Genomic DNA, 20429 nt, shown 5'->3' with positions numbered 1-20429 from the left:
TCTCCTCTACAGCACATGTACTGATAGTGTGCTGCCCTCTAGTGGGTCTGTTCAATAAGAGCCAATGCCTCTATGTGGACGTTATGACAGTATGACTTACTGTTCCGCTCTCTCCTCTACAGCACATGTACTGATAGTGTGCTGCCCTCTAGTGGGTCTGTTCAATAAGAGCCAATGCCTCTATGTGGACGTTATGACAGTATGACTTATTGTTCTGCTCTCTCCTCTACAGCACATGTACTGATAGTGTGCTGCCCTCTAGTGGGTCTGTTCAATAAGAACCAAACCAGGAGCAAAAATCTACATCCGTCCAATTCCCTTGGTCCAATTCCCTTGGTTTTGTTCGTAGATTAAGAACAAGGCCTTCAAAGGAAAATGTCATAATTCTAATGCAAAAAAAAAAAAGTTAAACAAACTGTTTTTAATGTGATTGTTGTATGAGTTATTATTAAAGACAAACATTTGATATTTTGAATGAATTCCAGAATGGCCATCTAGTACACACTCAGTCAGTCAGCCGTAGTGACAAGTTTGTCTTTACTTTATTTCAGCTTTTGATTACATGGCAATGATAGAAACCTCAAATCAAACACTACGAAACAAAAAGAAAATGGGCTAATAATAACATCATATTGCTACATTAAAACTCAAGAAATAACATGAAAAAACAGATAAATCCACTATACATTTAAGTATATACAACCTTGATAAATAACCAGTAACCAAATTCTGTCTAGATTTCTGATTGTTTTATTTGCTGTTTCCTTGTCATCTCTATAAGCAGTCTGCTGAGACGAGCCTAGGAGAAACTAAATCAGGGAAACAGGGCTATGTGCTATGGAAGCAGATTCTTGGCACAAAAAAAAATATTGAAATAAAACTAATACTGATGAATAATTTGTCAATATCAATGCTTCTTTATTTTTGTCATGAATGTGCCTCCATAAATGAGGAAAACCATGAATAACAGACAGCCAGGCACTGATCACAGAGTAGAGAGAAGGTTTTATGCACAAATAAAGCTGCATTTGCTGGATGAAATTGTGATGCCATGTACGATTCCACTTTAAAAACAAATCATGTATACCAAGGCTGACTTAAGAGGTCTTGCACTGGGAGAGTAGTTCCACCCACTATGGAGCATAGTGGTACATTCCTGATCAGAGTAGTTCCACCACTATGGAGCATAGTGGTACATTCCTGATCAGAGTAGTTCCACCACTATGGAGCATAGTGGTACATTCCTGATCAGAGTAGTTCCACCACTATGGAGCATAGTGGTACATTCCTGATCAGAGTAGTTCACCACTATGGAGCATAGTGGTACATTCCTGATCAGAGTAGTTCCACCACTATGGAGCATAGTGGTACATTCCTGATCAGAGTAGTTCCACCACTATGGAGCATAGTGGTACATTCCTGATCAGAGTAGTTCCACCACTATGGAGCATAGTGGTACATTCCTGATCAGAGTAGTTCCACCACTATGGAGCATAGTGGTACATTCCTGATCAGAGTAGTTCCACCACTATGGAGCATAGTGGTACATTCCTGATCAGAATAGTTCCACCACTATGGAGCATAGTGGTACATTCCTGATCAGAGTAGTTCCACCACTATGGAGCATAGTGGTACATTCCTGATCAGAGTAGTTCACCACTATGGAGCATAGTGGTACATTCCTGATCAGAGTAGTTCCACCACTATGGAGCATAGTGGTACATTCCTAATCAGAGTAGTTCACCACTATGGAGCATAGTGGTACATTCCTGATCAGAGTAGTTCACCACTATGGAGCATAGTGGTACATTCCTGATCAGAGTAGTTCACCACTATGGAGCATAGTGGTACATTCCTGATCAGAGTAGTTCACCACTATGGAGCATAGTGGTACATTCCTAATCAAAGTAGTTCACCACTATGGAGCATAGTGGTACATTCCTGATCAGAGTAGTTCCACCACTATGGAGCATAGTGGTAAATTCCTGATCAGAGTAGTTCCACCACTATGGAGCATAGTGGTACATTCCTGATCAGAGTAGTTCCACCACTATGGAGCATAGTGGTACATTCCTGATCAGAGTAGTTCCACCACTATGGAGCATAGTGGTACATTCCTGATCAGAGTAGTTCCACCACTATGGAGCATAGTGGTACATTCCTGATCAACAGCTGTGTTTTGTCTCAAATCCAATCCAAACATTCCAGGGTGTTCCAATTCTAGGAACGGACAGTCCACTGCCCAGGCGTTGTTTGTCTTACAGGTATTATTACTGTATTCCTAGGCGTTGTTTGTCTTACAGGTATTTTTACTGTATTCCTAGGCGTTGTTTGTCTTACAGGTATTTTTACTGTATTCCTAGGCGTTGTTTGTCTTACAGGTATTATTACTGTATTCCTAGGCGTTGTTTGTCTTACAGGTATTATTACTGTATTCCTAGGCGTTGTTTGTCTTACAGGTATTATTACTGTATTCCTAGGCGTTGTTTGTCTTACAGGTATTATTACTGTATTCCTAGGTGTTGTTTGTCTTACAGGTATTATTACTGTATTCCTAGGCGTTGTTTGTCTTACAGGTATTATTACTGTATTCCTAGGCGTTGTTTGTCTTACAGGTATTATTACTGTATTCCTAGGCGTTGTTTATCTTACAGGTATTATTACTGTATTCCTAGGCGTTGTTTGTCTTACAGGTATTATTACTGTATTCCTAGGCGTTGTTTGTCTTACAGGTATTATTACTGTATTCCTAGGCGTTGTTTGTCTTACAGGTATTATTACTGTATTCCTAGGCGTTGTTTGTCTTACAGGTATTATTACTGTATTCCTAGGCGTTGTTTGTCTTACAGGTATTATTACTGTATTATTGTACAGTAAAGGATGCAACAGCTATTTGAAATAAGTGAGAGAGCTATTCCAATGCTTTAGGATGGTGAGTGTGGGTTGAAGAAGGTGAAACCTGGATTGTTCTAGCATTTTATACTGTGTCTACAAATGAGGAAGGACATTTAAGAGTGCTCCTATGGGATAAAAAGATAGGTGAGGGCATCTTTGTTGCATTTAAGAGGTAAAAATAACCAGCTCCACTTAGAAAGAGCATCTTTGTGAATTAGCTAACCAGCAGCATGATAGGACACATTTCATTGGGAGTGTCAGGTAGACAATGAATAGGAAATAGGATACCGGGAAAGGGGGATACCTAGGCAGTTGTACACCATAAAATGTGATTATTGTTCCATTATCTGGTGTGTATGTTACATTTACAGAAAGTGAGCGAGAGAAAGAGAGAGGAGAAATATGAGAGGAAAAAGAGAGATGCGTGAAAGACAAGGTAAGAGAGAAGAGAAGAGAAAAGAGGACAGAATAGAGGGACGGGGCAGATGAGGACAATACCTCAATTTCTAGACACCTCAAATCTCTGTGAGCCCCTGAGTTGTGGCCCGTACTGACTGACAGATACACAGACACTCTCGCTGACAGACTCTCTAGTCCCCTGAATGGACCTCCAAGTCCAACAGGAAATGAAGTGCGATAGCTGAGCCCTCGCCCATAATCCCACACTAAGACCATGTGCAAACCACTCATCAGGGAAGTGTACATTAGTGCACACAATGGAAAACGAAAATGAACACATCTTATTGGACAAGTCAAGTTAGTCCCCACCTTTTTCAGTCCCCGTTCTTCCGTTTCGGTGCCTAATGAACACGACACTGTGTTTAACAACCGTGTTTCGGAGTGTGTTTTCACAACAAAGTTAGCACGTCTAAACTGCTGTCAAACATCTGGGGACACATATGAACAACGAAGAGTCGGGGGCAAACAGCTGTGGAGGAATACAGCTGTCAAAGCTCAATTATTGTCACAGATTATGTGCATATAAACAGGCAAATGTCATGGCAAACATGTTCATTTTAAAAACTGATTGTAAATGAACTCTTCCTTCAGTTACTGAGTGACAGTTTGGACAGAGTCTAAGTTTATCCTGATACAGACCGATCCAGAGCCAAGTAACAATCTCCTGAGAGGCAACTTTGACAGAAAGACTTCAAAAAAGTTTATTCTCGTTTCAAAAAAATTGTCGGTTGGCAATATAACCCATTCCCCCTCAGTCTTTCTAAAAACCTTATCAAAAACTAAAACTGAAACCCAAAAGCTCAAGATTCTGAGGGAAATATATACAGTAGTAAGCTCTACAAACACACACGTTGCCCATCATATTAACGTATACAGAAAAGCATCTCACCTTTCCTTTTGAAAGCTAGTAAGAATATTTTGGTTGGGATGCCACAACAACTCCATCAGACCTGCTGAGTTTAGATGAGGTGTGTGTGTGTGTGTGTTGTGTGTGTGTATTGTGTGTATGACTTCAGTGTACGACATTGGTGTGTGTGAGAGTATGGGTGTGTGTGCACATGTCTTTTTGAGGGAGGGGATCCATTTTACCCAGAAAGCGATAGACCCCTTCCTCCCAAAATACACACAGCAAAGAGTTTAGAGAGAGACGGAGAGCATTCAGCCACAGAGACAGGAGCAGGGGGAAGAGGAGGAGGGGGAGGCAGGACAGCATGCACCCTGTCCTGTTGGTCGGTCTGTGGAATCCCAAAGCTAGAGCCTATCCCAGAGAAATGCTGACCGAGGCAAGAGGCCCCAACCCCCAGTCTGCAGCCCCTGCCCCAACCCCATCCCCAGGCCTGAAAACACAAGTCTCAGGGTCTCAGCAGGATGGGTCCAAACTCTCTCAACGGGGGGAAGAGGAGGAGTCCTGAGCAGCTCTAGTGTCTCTTCATGGAGGAGACCTTCTTCTTGCGGGTGGCCAGCATCTCATAGAAGGGATCCCTGCTGATGGCAGCTCTGTGAGGGTGGGGGTAGAAGGGGGGTAGTCAGTACACTCCCCTGGTGGGATAACCTAGTTTATTATCAATGTGTATGGTGGAAAGGAACAGAGGTCAAAAGGAAGCTACAGGTATTTTAGGATTACACATGAAATTAAGAGAGTATTTTAGGATTACACATGAAATTAAGAGAGTATTTTAGGATTACACATGAAATTAAGAGAGTATTTTAGGATTACACATCAAATTAAGAGAGTATTTTAGGATTACACATCAAATTAAGAGAGTATTTTAGGATTACACATCAAATTAAGAGAGATAACGGGTAACTTTTTATTTGAATAGTATCTAAATTAGGGCTTCCATAAAACATTCATAACAAAATCACAACACATTCATAACCCATTCATAACAAAATCACAACACATATATAACCCATTCATAACAAAATCACAACACATATATAACCCATTCATAACAAAATCACAACACATATATAACCCATTCATAACAAAATCACAACACATCCATAACCCATTCATAACAAAATCACAACACATCCATAACCCATTCATAACAAAATCACAACACATCCATAACCCATTCATAACAAAATCACAACACATCCATAACCCATTCATAACAAAATCACAACACATCCATAACCCATTCATAACAAAATCACAACACATCCATAAACCATTCATAACAAAATCTTAACACATATATAACCCATTCATAACAAAATCACAACACATATATAACCCATTCATAACAAAATCACAACACATATATAACCCATTCATAACAAAATCACAACACATATATAACCCATTCATAACAAAATCACAACACATATAACCCATTCATAACAAAATCACAACACATCCATAACCCATTCATAACAAAATCACAACACATCCATAACCCATTCATAACAAAATCACAACACATCCATAACCCATTCATAACAAAATCATAACACATATATAACCCATTCATAACAAAATCACAACACATATATAACCCATTCATAACAAAATCATAACAAAATCACAACACATATATAACCCATTCATAACAAAATCACAACACATATATAATCCATTCATAACAAAATCACAACACATCCATAACCCATTCATAACAAAATCACAACACATCCATAACCCATTCATAACAAAATCACAACACATCCATAAACCATTCATAACAAAATCATAACACATATATAACCCATTCATAACAAAATCACAAGACATTCATAACCCATTCATAACAAAATCACAACACATCCATAACCCATTCATAACAAAATCACAAGACATTCATAACCCATTCATAACAAAATCACAACACATCCATAACCCATTCATAACAAAATCACAACACATCCATAAACCATTCATAACAAAATCACAACACATATATAACCCATTCATAACAAAATCATAACAAAATCACAACACATATATAACCCATTCATAACAAAATCACAACACATCCATAACCCATTCATAACAAAATCACAACACATATATAATCCATTCATAACAAAATCACAACACATATATAACCCATTCATAACAAAATCACAACACATATATAATCCATTCATAACAAAATCACAACACATCCATAACCCATTCATAACAAAATCACAACACATATATAATCCATTCATAACAAAATCACAACACATATATAACCCATTCATAACAAAATCACAACACATATATAACCCATTCATAACAAAATCACAACACATATATAACCCATTCATAACAAAATCACAACACATCCATAACCCATTCATAACAAAATCATAACAAAATCACAACACATCCATAACAAAATCCCAACGTATCTATAACCCATTGATAAGTTGTTGATAAGCAGTAGTACTGACTTGATGCTGTTCATCCACTCATCCTTCTCCTCCGTGGTGGGAGCAGAGATCCTGTAGAAGGTGTGGTTCCCCTCCACCACTCTGCCGTCTGCCTCCGTCTTACAGGCCTTGATCACCTGGTCTTTGTTCTCTGGGATGAAGAGCTCAAAGCAGTTCTATGCAGAGGAGAGGAGAGGGAATCTAAATGGTGTTGTCTTGATTACTCAGGTCCTCCCTCCTCATCTTCTCTAAACACATTGGAGCAGAACATCTAAGGTTCCTCCAATCGGTTCTTCTCCTCCAAAACGTTTTGACAATGAGGCAAGGAGAGAGAATGTGAGGACTTCCACAACTGTATCAGAACAGCTGAGTTTAAGAAGGTGTGCGTGTGTGTGCTCCCGCACATTGGCTAACCGGGCTGTCTGCATTGTGTCCCACCACCCGCCAACCCCTCTTTTACGCTACTGCTACTCTCTGTTCATCATATATGCATAGGAAACTAAAAAGATTTTGCATGGGTACTGAGATCCTAAAAAGGTTCTACAGCTGCAACATCGAGAGCATCCTGACTGGTTGCATCGCTGCCTGGTACGGCAATTGCTCGGCCTCTGACCACAAGGCACTACAGAGGGTAGTGCGTACGACCCAGTACATCACTGGGGCCAAGCTGCCTGCCATTCAGGACCTCTACACCAGGCGGTGTCAGAGGAAGGCCCTAAAAATTGTCAAAGACCCCAGCCACCTCAGTCATAGACTGTTCTCTCTACTACCGCATGGCAAGTGGTACCGGAGTGCCAAGTCTAGGACAAAAAGGCTTCTCAACAGTTTTTACCCCCGAGCCATAAGACTCCTGAACAGGTAATCAAATGGCTACCCGGACTATTTGCATTGTGAGCCCCCCCCAACATCTCTTTTACGCTGATGCTACTCTCTGTTGATCATATGTGCATAGTCACTTTAACTATACAGTACGTTCATGTACATACTACCTCAATTGGCCCGACCAACCAGTGCTCTCGCTCATTGGCTAACCGGGTTTTCTGCATTGTGTCCCACCACCCGCCAACACCTCTTTTTATGCTACTGCTACACTCTGTTCATCATATATGCATAGTCACTTTAACCATACCTACATGTACATACTACCGCAATAAGTCTGACTAACAGGTGTAGCCTCTACTCTTATTTCAAATGTCTTTTTACTGTTGTTTTATTTCTTTACTTACACCCCCCCCCCCCCCCCCACACACACACACACACACATATTTTTTGCACTATTGGTTAGAGCCTGTAACTGTAAGTAAGTATTTCACTGTAAGGTCAGTGTTGTATTTGGCGCACATGACAAATAAACTTTGATTTGATGTGCTGTTCCACACTACCACCAGGGGGAGACAACGTCTAGTCTGAGACATTATTGGACTATAATCTCCCCTTTCTGCCGAAGTGTGCACTTGTTCACTTCCCTTCATGGATTTGGAAGGAAATTACTGCAATACGGAAACTCCCTCTAACCCATGTTTACACCAATCCAATGCTGTCCATTGTATGGGGAGTAGTGAACTGGTGCACACTTCAGCAGGAAGGAGATGACAGGATGGATCAGTCCAAAATCATTTTGTCATATCTCGCAGATCTCAGAAGAGAACTCAGGTCAATAATTGTCCATGTCACACATCATTAGTTGTGTTGAACAGCTATATGCCTCAATCGCAAACGAATGGGAGGTGAAATAACGGTCTTACTTCCTGATTATACTTCCTGATCATATTAAGATCAAGAAATTTGACGGTGTTCTTTTATCTCCAATGTGTGTGTGTTTTTACTATCGTTGTGGGGACCAGAAGTCTTTACAAGGATAGTAAAACAAGGAACATTTTGCCAGTCCCCACAATAAAAAAATGACTATTTTAGGCTTAGAGGTTAGGTTTATGGTTACAATTAGGGCTAAGGTCAGGGGTCAGGGAAAAAAGGATTTTGAATGGGAATCAATTGTTTGGTCCCCAAAGGAGAGTAAAACAAACGTGTGTTGTGTGACATGGACAATTATTGACCTGAGTTCTCTTCTGAGATCTGCGAGATATGACAAAATGATTTTGGACTGATCCATCCTGTCATCTCCTTCCTGCTGAAGTGTGCACCAGTTCACTACTCCCCATACAATGGACAGCATTGGATTGGTGTAAACATGGGTTAGTGGTCGAACCAGCAAAGAGTGCAGTGTGTGCTTACAGGCTTCTTGTCCTCAACCTCCCGGATGCTGAGGTTCTCCAGTGGAATGATCCCTCTGGGCTCTTTGTCCTATAGGACAGAAACATGGAAGTTAAGATGAATCTGTTAAGAGGACAGAAACATGGAAGTTAAGATGAATCTGTTAAGAGGACAGAAACATGGGAGATGAATCTGTTAAGAGGACAGAAACATGGAAGTTAAGATGAACCTGTTAAGAGGACAGAAACATGGAAGATGAACCTGTTAAGAGGATAGAAACATGGAAGATGAACCTGTTAAGAGGACAGAAACATGGAAGATGAATCTGTTAAGAGGATAGAAACATGGAAGATGAATCTGTTAAGAGGACAGAAACATGGAAGATGAACCTGTTAAGAGGACAGAAACATGGAAGATGAATCTGTTAAGAGGACAGAAACATGGAAGTTAAGATGAATCTGTTAAGAGGACAGAAACATGGGAGATGAATCTGTTAAGAGGACAGAAACATGGGAGATGAATCTGTTAAGAGGACAGAAACATGGAAGATGAATCTGTTAAGAGGACAGAAACATGGGAGATGAACCTGTTAAGAGGACAGAAACATGGAAGATGAATCTGTTAAGAGGACAGAAACATGGGAGATGAATCTGTTAAGAGGACAGAAACATGGAAGATGAATCTGTTAAGAGGACAGAAACATGGGAGATGAATCTGTTAAGAGGACAGAAACATGGAAGATGAATCTGTTAAGAGGACAGAAACATGGGAGATGAATCTGTTAAGAGGACAGAAACATGGAAGATGAATCTGTTAAGAGGACAGAAACATGGAAGATGAATCTGTTAAGAGGACAGAAACATGGAAGATGAATCTGTTAAGAGGACAGAAACATGGAAGATGAATCTGTTAAGAGGACAGAAACATGGAAGTTAAGATGAATCTGTTAAGAGGACAGAAACATGGGAGATGAATCTGTTAAGAGGACAGAAACATGGAAGATGAATCTGTTAAGAGGACAGAAACATGGAAGATGAATATGTTAAGAGGACAGAAACATGGAAGTTAAGATGAATCTGTTAAGAGGGATATTACAAAAAGGGATATTACACTACAAAATGTGGTGTTACTAAAGGGATATTACACTACAAAATGTTGTTACTAAAGGGATATTACACTACAAAATGTGGTGTTAGTAAAGGGATATAACACTACAAAATGTGGTGTTACTAAAGGGATATTACACTACAAAATGTGGTGTTACTAAAGGGATATTACACCTCAAAATGTGGCATTACTAAAGGGATATTACACTACAAAATGTTGTTACTAAAGGGATATTACACTACAAAATGTGGTGTTAGTAAAGGGATATAACACTACAAAATGTGGTGTTACTAAAGGGATATTACACTACAAAATGTGGTGTTACTAAAGGGATATTACACCTCAAAATGTGGCATTACTAAAGGGATATTACACTACAAAATGTGGTGTTACTAAAGGGATATTACACCTCAAAATGTGGCATTACTAAAGGGATATTACACTACAAAATGTGGTGTTACTAAAGGGATATTACACTATATTATATTTTATTGTGAATGGAATATCCCTGTTAATGACATTACTCTGAATAATTTTTATACATTTACATAGTCATTTAACAGACACTCTTATCCAGAGTGGGTTACAGGAGCAATTAGGGTTAAGTGCCTTGCTCAAGGGCACATCTACAGATTTTTCCAATAGTTGGCTCGGGGCTTCGAACCAGCAACGTTTCGGTTACTGGCACAATGTTCTTAACCGCTAGGCTACCTGCCACCGATGAACACACAGTAGAGCAGTGAACGAGTACACAAACAGAACAGGTTACAGTGTGACAATCAGTTGAAACTCGCAACTGTAATATCCATCATAATGGCCATGTATTTATGTGTGCCTGTTGCAGACATTTAAGATACATTGAATTGAACATGATAACCGATGGCTTCCAGTTCCAGTCCAGTACTTACAGTGGTGTACTCAAAGTAATACAGGCAGTTGTACTTACAGTGGTGTACTCAAAGTAATACAGGCAGTTGTACTTACAGTGGTGTACTCAAAGTAATACAGACAGTTGTACTTACAGTGGTGTACTCAAAGTAATACAGACAGTTGTACTTACAGTGGTGTACTCAAAGTAATACAGACAGTTGTACTTACAGTGGTGTACTCAAAGTAATACAGACAGTTGTACTTACAGTGGTGTACTCAAAGTAATACTGGCAGTTGTACTTACAGTGGTGTACTCAAAGTAATACAGGCAGTTGTACTTACAGTGGTGTACTCAAAGTAATACAGACAGTTGTCTGTGAGAATGAACCATCTTCTCTTCCAGGTCTTGACGCGTCCCCCTGAGGAATAGAGAGACTGTGTTAGCCAGACTCAGGGGGGGGAGAGAGAAAGAGAGGGATGGGCACCGGACAGCGGAGGACAGAGCAGCAGACAGGCAGACAGACAGACGCATGGATAGACAGACGGGCAGATAACAGGTATAAAACTACAACTCCCATCTCCCTACATTCCCCATCAAGCACCGCACAGTACCATGCTCCTCCGGAAACCCACACCATAGCATCTAGACAACCAGTTATTCTACTCTACATGAGAGAGAAGCATGAGATTACAGAGGAGTTCTGTTGACTAAACTGGGCTTTGATAAGACCAAGGTATTCTGTAATCGCCTTTTTAATCTCTTGTGCCGGCCTGTTGGCTCCGATATGTTCTTTTCACATTTTCCTTTCAGAACAGTTCCAGCAACTATGGTGGATGCATAACCGGGCCATCTCAGTACAGCTTGGTTCGGCTCAGCTCTGTAGTGAAAAGCCCTTAGCCTTATAGATTAGACAGAACCGTATATCATGTTGAATACTGTCTGAAACCTGAGTGCTCATTTTAACTGTCCCATCTCTCCTCTGTAGGTCCTCAATATAGCTGACTCAGGACTTAGTCTCTCCCAGAGTAGACAACCTCTAAAGGAGATCAACAGCCTCTCAGAGTAGACAACCTCTAAAGGAGATCAACAGCCTCTCAGAGTAGACAACCTCTAAAGGAGATCAACAGCCTCCCAGAGTAGACAACTTCTAAAGGAGATCACCAGCCTCTCAGAGTAGACAACTTCTAAAGGAGATCAACAACCTCTCAGAGTAGACAACCTCTAAAGGAGATCAACAGCCTCTAAAGGAGATCACCAGCCTTTCAGAGTAGACAACCTCTAAAGGAGATCAACAGCCTCTCAGAGTAGACAACCTCTAAAGGAGACCACAGCCTCTAAAGGAGATCAACAGCCTCTCAGAGTAGACAACCTCTAAAGGAGATCAATAGCCTCTCAGAGTAGACAAACTCTAAAGGAGATCAACAGCCTCTCAGAGTAGACAACCTCTAAAGGAGATCAACAGCCTCTCAGAGTAGACAACCTATAAAGGAGATCAATAGCCTCTCAGAGTAGACAACCTCTAAAGGAGATCACAGCCTCTAAAGGAGATCAACAGCCTCTCAGAGTAGACAACCTCTAAAGGAGATCAGCAGCCTCTCAGAGTAGACAACCTCTAAAGGAGATCAGCAGCCTCTCAGAGTAGACAACCTCTAAAGGAGATCAGCAGCCTCTCAGAGTAGACAACCTCTAAAGGAGATCAACAGCCTCCCAGAGTAGACAACCTCTAAAGGAGATCAACAGCCTCACAGAGTAGACAACCTCTAAAGGAGATCACCAGCCTCTCAGAGTAGACAACTTCTAAAGGAGATCAACAGCCTCCCAGAGTAGACAACCTCTAAAGGAGATCAACAGTCTCTCAGAGTAGACAACCTCTAAAGGAGATCAACAGTCTCTCAGAGTAGACAACCTCTAAAGGAGATCAACAGTCTCTCAGAGTAGACAACCTCTAAAGGAGATCAACAGCCTCCCAGAGTAGACAACCTCTAAAGGAGATCAACAGTCTCTCAGAGTAGACAACTTCTAAAGAAGATCAATAGCCTCTCAGAGTAGACAACCTCTAAAGGAGATCAACAGCCTCACAGAGTAGACAACTTCTAAAGAAGATCAATAGCTGGGATATAAAACCAAACACTTGTTAAAGTTTAGACCTCCAAGAGTTAATGAGATCCTACTATGGGGAATGTCAAATAGTACTACTAACAATTGGCTCAAATCCTTTGCCTCTTTCACACCCGGCGGGGGTGTCTCTGGTTAACTCAGCAGCTCAGTGATCTGTGGCAGACCCCCGACCCCACCGCCACTCCCACTTCCTGTTAGGGAGAAACCTGATCAGAGCAGCAGATGGCAGCTAGCTCACGCTGGGAGGAAGAGATGCCAATAAACAGCGTCTGGGGGAAGGGGGGGGGGGGGGCAGGAAACTGGAACTAACCTGGAGATATGCTAGTAGGCTACTCACTCTATAGGCATCTCTGGCTGGAACTTTCTGTCGTTGGCCGTATTCACAGTGATATTTGATATAAACACCAGTCAATTTACTGTCTGAAGACACCTTTCTGTCCAATTAGGTCATTTCTGGACAATATTTCTGTCCGTTTAAGGGACCCCTTTTGCCTCCTCTAAGTCTAAATACCCTCCATCAAAACTAAATGGTATGGATACACCGTGTACATGGACACACACCTACATGCTCCAGGAGAAAACACCATACATACCATTTTTGATTAAAGACAAATCAATATGATGACATAAATGTTTGTCTGGCTGTTCAATGTCTGGCTGTTCAATGTCTGGCTGTTCAATGTCTGGCTGTTCAATGCCTGGCTGTTCAATGCCTGGCTGTTCAATGTCTGGCTGTTCAATGTCAGGCTGTTCAATGTCTGGCTGTTCAATGTCTGGCTGTTCAATGTCTGGCTGTTCAATGTCTGGCTGTTCAATGCCTGGCTGTTCAATGCCTGGCTGTTCAATGTCTGGCTGTTCAATGTCTGGCTGTTCAATGTCTGGCTGTTCAATGCCTGGCTGTTCAATGCCTGGCTGTTCAATGTCTGGCTGTCCAATGCCTGGCTGTCCAATGCCTGGCTGTCCAATGTCTGGCTGTTCAATGCCTGGCTGTTCAATGCCTGGCTGTTCAATGCCTGGCTGTTCAATGCCTGGCTGTTCAATGTCTGGCTGTTCAATGTCTGGCTGTCCAATGTCTGGCTGTTCAATGTCTGGCTGTCCAATGTCTGGCTGTTCAATGCCTGGCTGTTCAATGCCTGGCTGTTCAATGCCTGGCTGTTCAATGCCTGGCTGTTCAATGCCTGGCTGTTCAATGCCTGGCTGTTCAATGCCTGGCTGTTCAATGTCTGGCTGTTCAATGTCTGGCTGTTCAATGTCTGGCTGTACAATGTCTGGCCCTACTGAAAGTGCCAAGGTCGTTGAACTGTTACACCACCACCAACGTTAGTATGAAGACACTAAACAGACACACTAAGAAAAGCCATCTACCAAGACAGAAGAGCAGTGTTGTGGACACCATCTAACAGAGGTGCTGATCACAACAGGCCAGAAAAGACACACTTGTATTATTGATCATATAGCAGCGATGCTAATGTATATGATCACCTATCACACTACAGAGGTCATGAGAGGGCACTTAAACAATCGCCGTCCCGATATCCACATACCAGCACACTTCTTAGTATGAAACAATGGAGGCTGCTGATGGGAGGAAGGTTCATAATAATGTCTGGAATGGAGCCAATGGAATGGCATCAAACACATGGAAACCATGGAAACCATGTATTTGATACCATTCCACTCATTCTGCTCCAGCCATTACCACGAGCCTGTCCTCCCCAATTAAGGTGCCACCAACCTCCTGTGGTATTGGGCAGGTATTCTAAGTAGTGGGCTAGTGTGGACATTGGAACATGACCACAAACACGTTCTCCTTGCTGCCATTTAGTCACTGTGTTATCGTCATCTTGTCCTCAGAACGTGACGTGAATGTTGAAACGACACTTGACAGACAGACTCATGTAGAGACAAATGGCAGAATCTCACAGCTGATGATATGACAGTTGATTGGCTTGGAGGAGATTGTGATTGATTGATGATTGGTTGACCACTTCAGTTCCTGTCAGTCACTCAGAGAGCGAGGACCCTGGCAAAAAATATCCCAGACAAGGCGGCTTTGCCGGAGGAGATTTTTGTTGGGCGGTGCAGGCAGGTCAGGGGGTGCCGGACTGGGGAGGAGTGGAGGAGGAGCGATCGCCCATGCACAGGGGGGTCAGAACAGGGAAGGTTCGGAGGGACCTGGGTCATGTTTAGTAATGAGAGAATGTTTTGAAATGGAGTGAAACAGTGAGGTACTGTAACAGCTGAATTTGTTCAATAAGAAAGCAGAGTTTTGTTTTGCCAGGACATGACCCAGGACATGTTCAGCACTGGTCTCTTTTCACCACCAGCTTCAAGTCACATAAAATAGATTGTATAATTGTATCATACTGTGATTAACAGGGGCAACTTGGTTGTCAAAATGACTTTTAAATTGATGAGGAAGACCTCCGGATTTATATGACAAGTAAAATGTGCTTTCCTTGGTCCTATCAGATGATTCAATCTCTATTCCTAAACACACTAGCTAGTATGTAGCCTATATTCTAAACACTAATTATGTAGTGCACTTATGCATTGTTCCATAGATAGTCCCAGTTGGTCCCCACTCCCCTCCTAACCTCCCCTTCTCAACACACATCCCCCATTCTCCATTCTCCCCACCCCCACCTCACTGTAGTCCAGTCCAGTCCAGTCCAGCACCACACCAGACCAGACCAGACCTGGGATCACAGTAGTTGTTTTCTTTCAAATACTTTGAGCGTTTGAGTGATCCTGCCTGGAGGGTTTTGTACTTTTGGTTCCATTGTGCCAGGTGCCAGGCAAGCTCAATCAAGAGCTGCTGAAGTATTTGGAAGAAAACAAATGTTATTTGAACCCATGTCTGCACCAGACCAAAGCCACACCAGCCCAGGCCAAAGCCAGACCGGGCCAAAGCCAGACCATCACCCTTCAGGTCATTAACAGCATGACGGAGAGAGCAGAGCTGGAACCAGTTGGTGTAGCTGCGGTATTCCCCTCAGATGATCCCATTAAAGAGATATCAACAGCAGACATTGTTCTTGTCAGCCAGAACTTCTGATTTAATATTCACAATCTAAAATGCTGGTCAATTTTCAATATGTTCCTAAATGGTAGCTAATTGGTTGCGAATTCAAAAGGACTTCTATTCGTAGACCTGTCTTCAAACCCTTTGTCGTGCTCTCTCTGGAAAGAGGAATACAGCAGCCCGCCAAAACACGGAGACTGAAAAGGTAAATCACCACAGCATCACAGAGAGGTCAAACTCTTCACTACAAAACAGAATGGCCACCATGTTGTTCCCCGAGCGGCCTGACCAGGCAAAGCACCTAGCAACCGCCCGGCGACCAATACAGAGAGAGAGAGAAGCACGTGGACAAACCACCAGCTCAATGGAAGACCAACAAACATACAAACATACAATTAATAGTAGATTCAGTCGATGATGGCGGAACAAGGAAACCCAACAGCAACAAAATCCACAAATAACAACAAAATAACGTTCAAAGCGTAGAACGGAAATAAATGAAGGAGAACGGAAGCAAATGGTGGACCACCGAAAGCACCGCAGAGCTGAGAAGATGAACTAGTTTCTGGGAAGAGCAGATGTACATACCTCCTGAGGAAAGACAACAGCCAAAATCATGGAGCAAACAAACAAACGAGGAAGGAAAAAGAAAACAAAAATCAAATTAAATTATAAAAAAAAATCATAGCACCACTTCCTGCTCATCTGATTGGAGGAGGGGCTCGATGCACTGGTTTACAATGTTCTGATTGGAGGAGGGGCTCGATGCACTGGTTTACAATGTTGGCACTCGGAGGAAGAGCCCTTCAAAAAGTCATTTTGATATTTAAATTAATCAGGTTACATGGTTATATTATCAGATTTGATGAAAACTGATCAGTCTAATTTAGATTAACGATAGGCTACTTCTCAATATAAAGCTCTGGGTTAAGAGGAGTTATCCTGCAGTACATTAACAACCACCAGAGGGGGCTTCTGCTCACCCCAAATCATTTGAGTTCAATGCATTGTTACACTCGTGCCAACTTGTGTAAAGCAACGCATTGCACAGCACCTCCTCTAGGGTCCCAGTTCTTTCAGGCCAATTATTTCATCTTCCACCCAAATTAGTAGAACCTGAATGTCAATATTGACAGTTATGTATCACTGGAGTGTGATTGGAGACTTGTTCATCTTACTGGAAGGGTGGGAAAGACTCACACTGATTAAGGGTTTAAATTCAAGTTCAGGGTCCTATTCATTAGGCACCAAATGGGAGAAAATGGAACGAAACAGCGAGGTACTACCTGGACTTGTCCAATAAGAAACGCATATGTTCATTTTCCGTTGCAAAACATTTTGTACCTAATGAACATGGCCCAGATCATTGTGAATTTATATCAGAGTCATTGTGAATTCATCTAAACAGAGATCCACTGGGAAGCAGACAGGGTGGAGAATTAGGAAGTCCCTACGTCTCGGTTAGATGACAGGACATAATGTGGTTCTCTTTGCTGGAAGACTGATCATTGGGATGTCCTGGAAGAGTCATTGTAACATTAGAGGGGAAGGAAGCGTTGTCGTCATGTGTTCACTGGTTTATACTCCACTGTACAGGTTGTCCCTCTATGTACAGAATGTGCATCCGTCCGTCTGTCTGTGTATCATGTGTAGGTATGAGTGTGTGTGCGTCTATGTGTGTGCGAGTGTATGAATATGCCTAGTCGTGCATTATTGAAAGCCCTCCACATGTGGTCGTCTGATCTCAGGGGCTCATCCATAATGCATTGGGGGTGGGCAGGGGCCCCTCAAATACTGTATATGTACTGAACACACAATCACACTCCGTCACACACACAATCACACACACAATCACACTCCGTCACACACACAATCACACTCCGTCACACACACAATCACACACACACACACACAATCACACACACACACACACACACACACACACACACACACACACACACACAGTCTGATCAAGATGGGCCCATTGGTCAGTACGTAGACCTCTGTTTCAGTCTGATAGAATCCATCACACCTTCCTGAACACAGTCATCGATGGGCACAGGAGGATTGGAGAGGATACAGACCTTTGGGATTTCAACATTAGTTCAATGCATCAACGTTATTTAAATGTTCTTAAGGTTATTTCAGCGTCTGGTCCCGCTCACCCAGTTTAAGCAGCCAGCCCTCCCGGTCTGGGTTAAAGAAGGTGTGTGTGAGATCGTTCCCGTCGTCCTCAGGGATTTTGAAGGGCTCGTTCTTGATGCTGTCATACAGGTTCTGTGTGGAGGAGAGAATAACACTAGGACTTGAGGACAGAGAGAGACAGAGAGACGGAGAGGAAGGTAGAGGACCCCTGGGGAAGGGGGGTGGACAGAGAGACAGAGAGGAAGGTAGAGGACCCCTGGGGAAGGGGGATGGACAGAGAGACAGAGAGGAAGGTAGAGGACCCCTGGGGCAGGGGGATGGACAGAGAGACAGAGAGGAAGGTAGAGGACCCCTGGGGCAGGGGGATGGACAGAGAGACAGAGAGGAAGGTAGAGGACCCCTGGGGAAGGGGGGTGGACAGAGAGACAGAGAGGAAGGTAGAGGACCCCTGGGGAAGGGGGATGACAGAGAGACAGAGAGGAAGGTAGAGGACCCCTGGGGAAGGGGGGTGGACAGAGAGACAGAGAGGAAGGTAGAGGACCCCTGGGGAAGGGGGATGACAGAGAGACAGAGAGGAAGGTAGAGGACCCCTGGGGAAGGGGGGTGGACAGAGAGACAGAGAGGAAGGTAGAGGACCCCTGGGGCAGGGGGATGGACAGAGAGACAGAGAGGAAGGTAGAGGACCCCTGGGGCAGGGGGATCTGATGGAATCAGCAGTGAGATGGAGGGATGGACAGAGAGACAGAGAGGAAGGTAGAGGACCCCTGGGGCAGGGGGATGGACAGAGAGACAGAGAGGAAGGTAGAGGACCCCTGGGGCAGGGGGATGGACAGAGAGACAGAGAGGAAGGTAGAGGGGGATCTGATGGAATCAGCAGTGAGATGGAGGGATGGACAGAGAGACAGAGAGGAAGGTAGAGGACCCCTGGGGCAGGGGGATGGACAGAGAGACAGAGAGGAAGGTAGAGGACCCCTGGGGCAGGGGGATGGACAGAGAGACAGAGAGGAAGGTAGAGGACCCCTGGGGCAGGGGGATGGACAGAGAGACAGAGAGGAAGGTAGAGGACCCCTGGGGCAGGGGGATGGACAGAGAGACAGAGAGGAAGGTAGAGGACCCCTGGGGCAGGGGGATGGACAGAGAGATGGAGAGGTCTCGTTGATGTCTCTGTTGACACACCCTGAGCAGGTCCTCTGGGAGGTCTCCTCCATCGTTGATTCCTCTGTTCATGGAGATGAAACGCTCCACGGCCGGCTTGTCCTTCACGTTGGGGTTGTGGAGGCTGGTGTTCAGCATGATGATGGCAAACGACAGGATGTAACAGGTGTCTGGAGAAACACACACACAAGCAGTCAGGCACACACACAGGCACACATTTGAAAATTGGGAGCCCAACATTCCCAGAAACAAACAGTACTGTCTCCATTACAACCAAAACACTGTTATTGGACACGTGAATGTAGGAGTGGATTTTAATTTTTTCACCACACAGCCGACACACAATTTATACCGGAGTGATTGATGGTCAGCTGCAGTGCTCGCAAATATAAAGTGTTACCACGACAACTTCAGAATAAAGATTCTCTGGGACAATAGGATCAGACTGGAGATTAAAGGACAGGGGACTAGATTCAGAGAGAGACCCTGTTAAGGAAGAGGGTGAGCTGGACCGGGGACTAGATTCAGAGAGAGAGACCCTGTTAAGGAGAGAGTGAGCTGGACCAGGGACTAGATTCAGAGAGAGACCCTGTTAAGGAAGAGAGTGAGCTGGACCGGGGACTAGATTCAGAGAGAGAGACCCTGTTAAGGAAGAGGGTGAGCTGGACCAGGGACTAGATTCAGAGAGAGACCCTGTTAAGGAAGAGAGTGAGCTGGACCGAGGACTAGATTCAGAGAGAGAGACCCTGTTAAGGAAGAGAGTGAGCTGGACCGGCATGAAAGAGTGTGTTGGTCGCTAAGTCTGTGTGTGTCGCTCAGTTTGTGTGTGTCGCTCAGTGTGTGTGTGTGACTCTCAGTGTGTGTGTGAGAGTGTGAGCACGTGCCTTTGTGCATGCATGTGTGTGTGTGTGTGCGCATGTGTGTATGCAGGCGTGTGCAGAAAGACAATGTGGTCAGAGGCTGGCTGACACAGCAGTAGCACTTTCCATTATCTGTCCTGTTTGTCTCAGAGAGAGAAGACCATGAATTATTCACATCCATCTGCATCCATGTAACAAACAGCCGTCTGCCATGGAC

General features: G+C 43.4%; 1 protein-coding gene across 6 annotated transcripts in view; it reads right to left on the bottom strand.

The window, feature by feature from the left end:
- Nucleotides 1–523: 523 nt before the first annotated feature.
- Nucleotides 524–20429, bottom strand: part of cyth1a (cytohesin 1a) — a 132343-nt gene continuing 112437 nt past the window's right edge. For 4 of the 6 annotated variants that reach the window (XM_090197392.1, XM_090197390.1, XM_090197391.1 and 1 more), the window contains exons 8-13: nt 19374–19522; nt 18218–18329; nt 11251–11327; nt 8953–9021; nt 6742–6896; nt 524–4851 (exon numbers count right to left, since the gene is read on the bottom strand). In XM_090197392.1, coding sequence (XP_090053518.1) covers nt 4773–4851; nt 6742–6896; nt 8953–9021; nt 11251–11327; nt 18218–18329; nt 19374–19522 — 641 coding nt within the window. In that variant the 3' untranslated portion in view covers nt 524–4772. Of the gene's footprint in view, nt 4852–6741; nt 6897–8952; nt 9022–11250; nt 11328–16640; nt 18330–19373; nt 19523–20429 lie in introns of all 6 variants that reach the window. The other 2 variants (XR_016486080.1, XR_016486081.1) reach the window with 1 other exon arrangement.

Source organism: Oncorhynchus mykiss, chromosome 13 (genome assembly GCF_057628025.1).
Source record: "Oncorhynchus mykiss isolate SJ-2025 chromosome 13, ASM5762802v1, whole genome shotgun sequence".
Lineage (NCBI taxonomy): Eukaryota > Metazoa > Chordata > Actinopteri > Salmoniformes > Salmonidae > Oncorhynchus > Oncorhynchus mykiss.
Note: the sequence above shows the minus strand (reverse complement) of the source record. Positions and strands in the feature narration are given on the sequence as shown.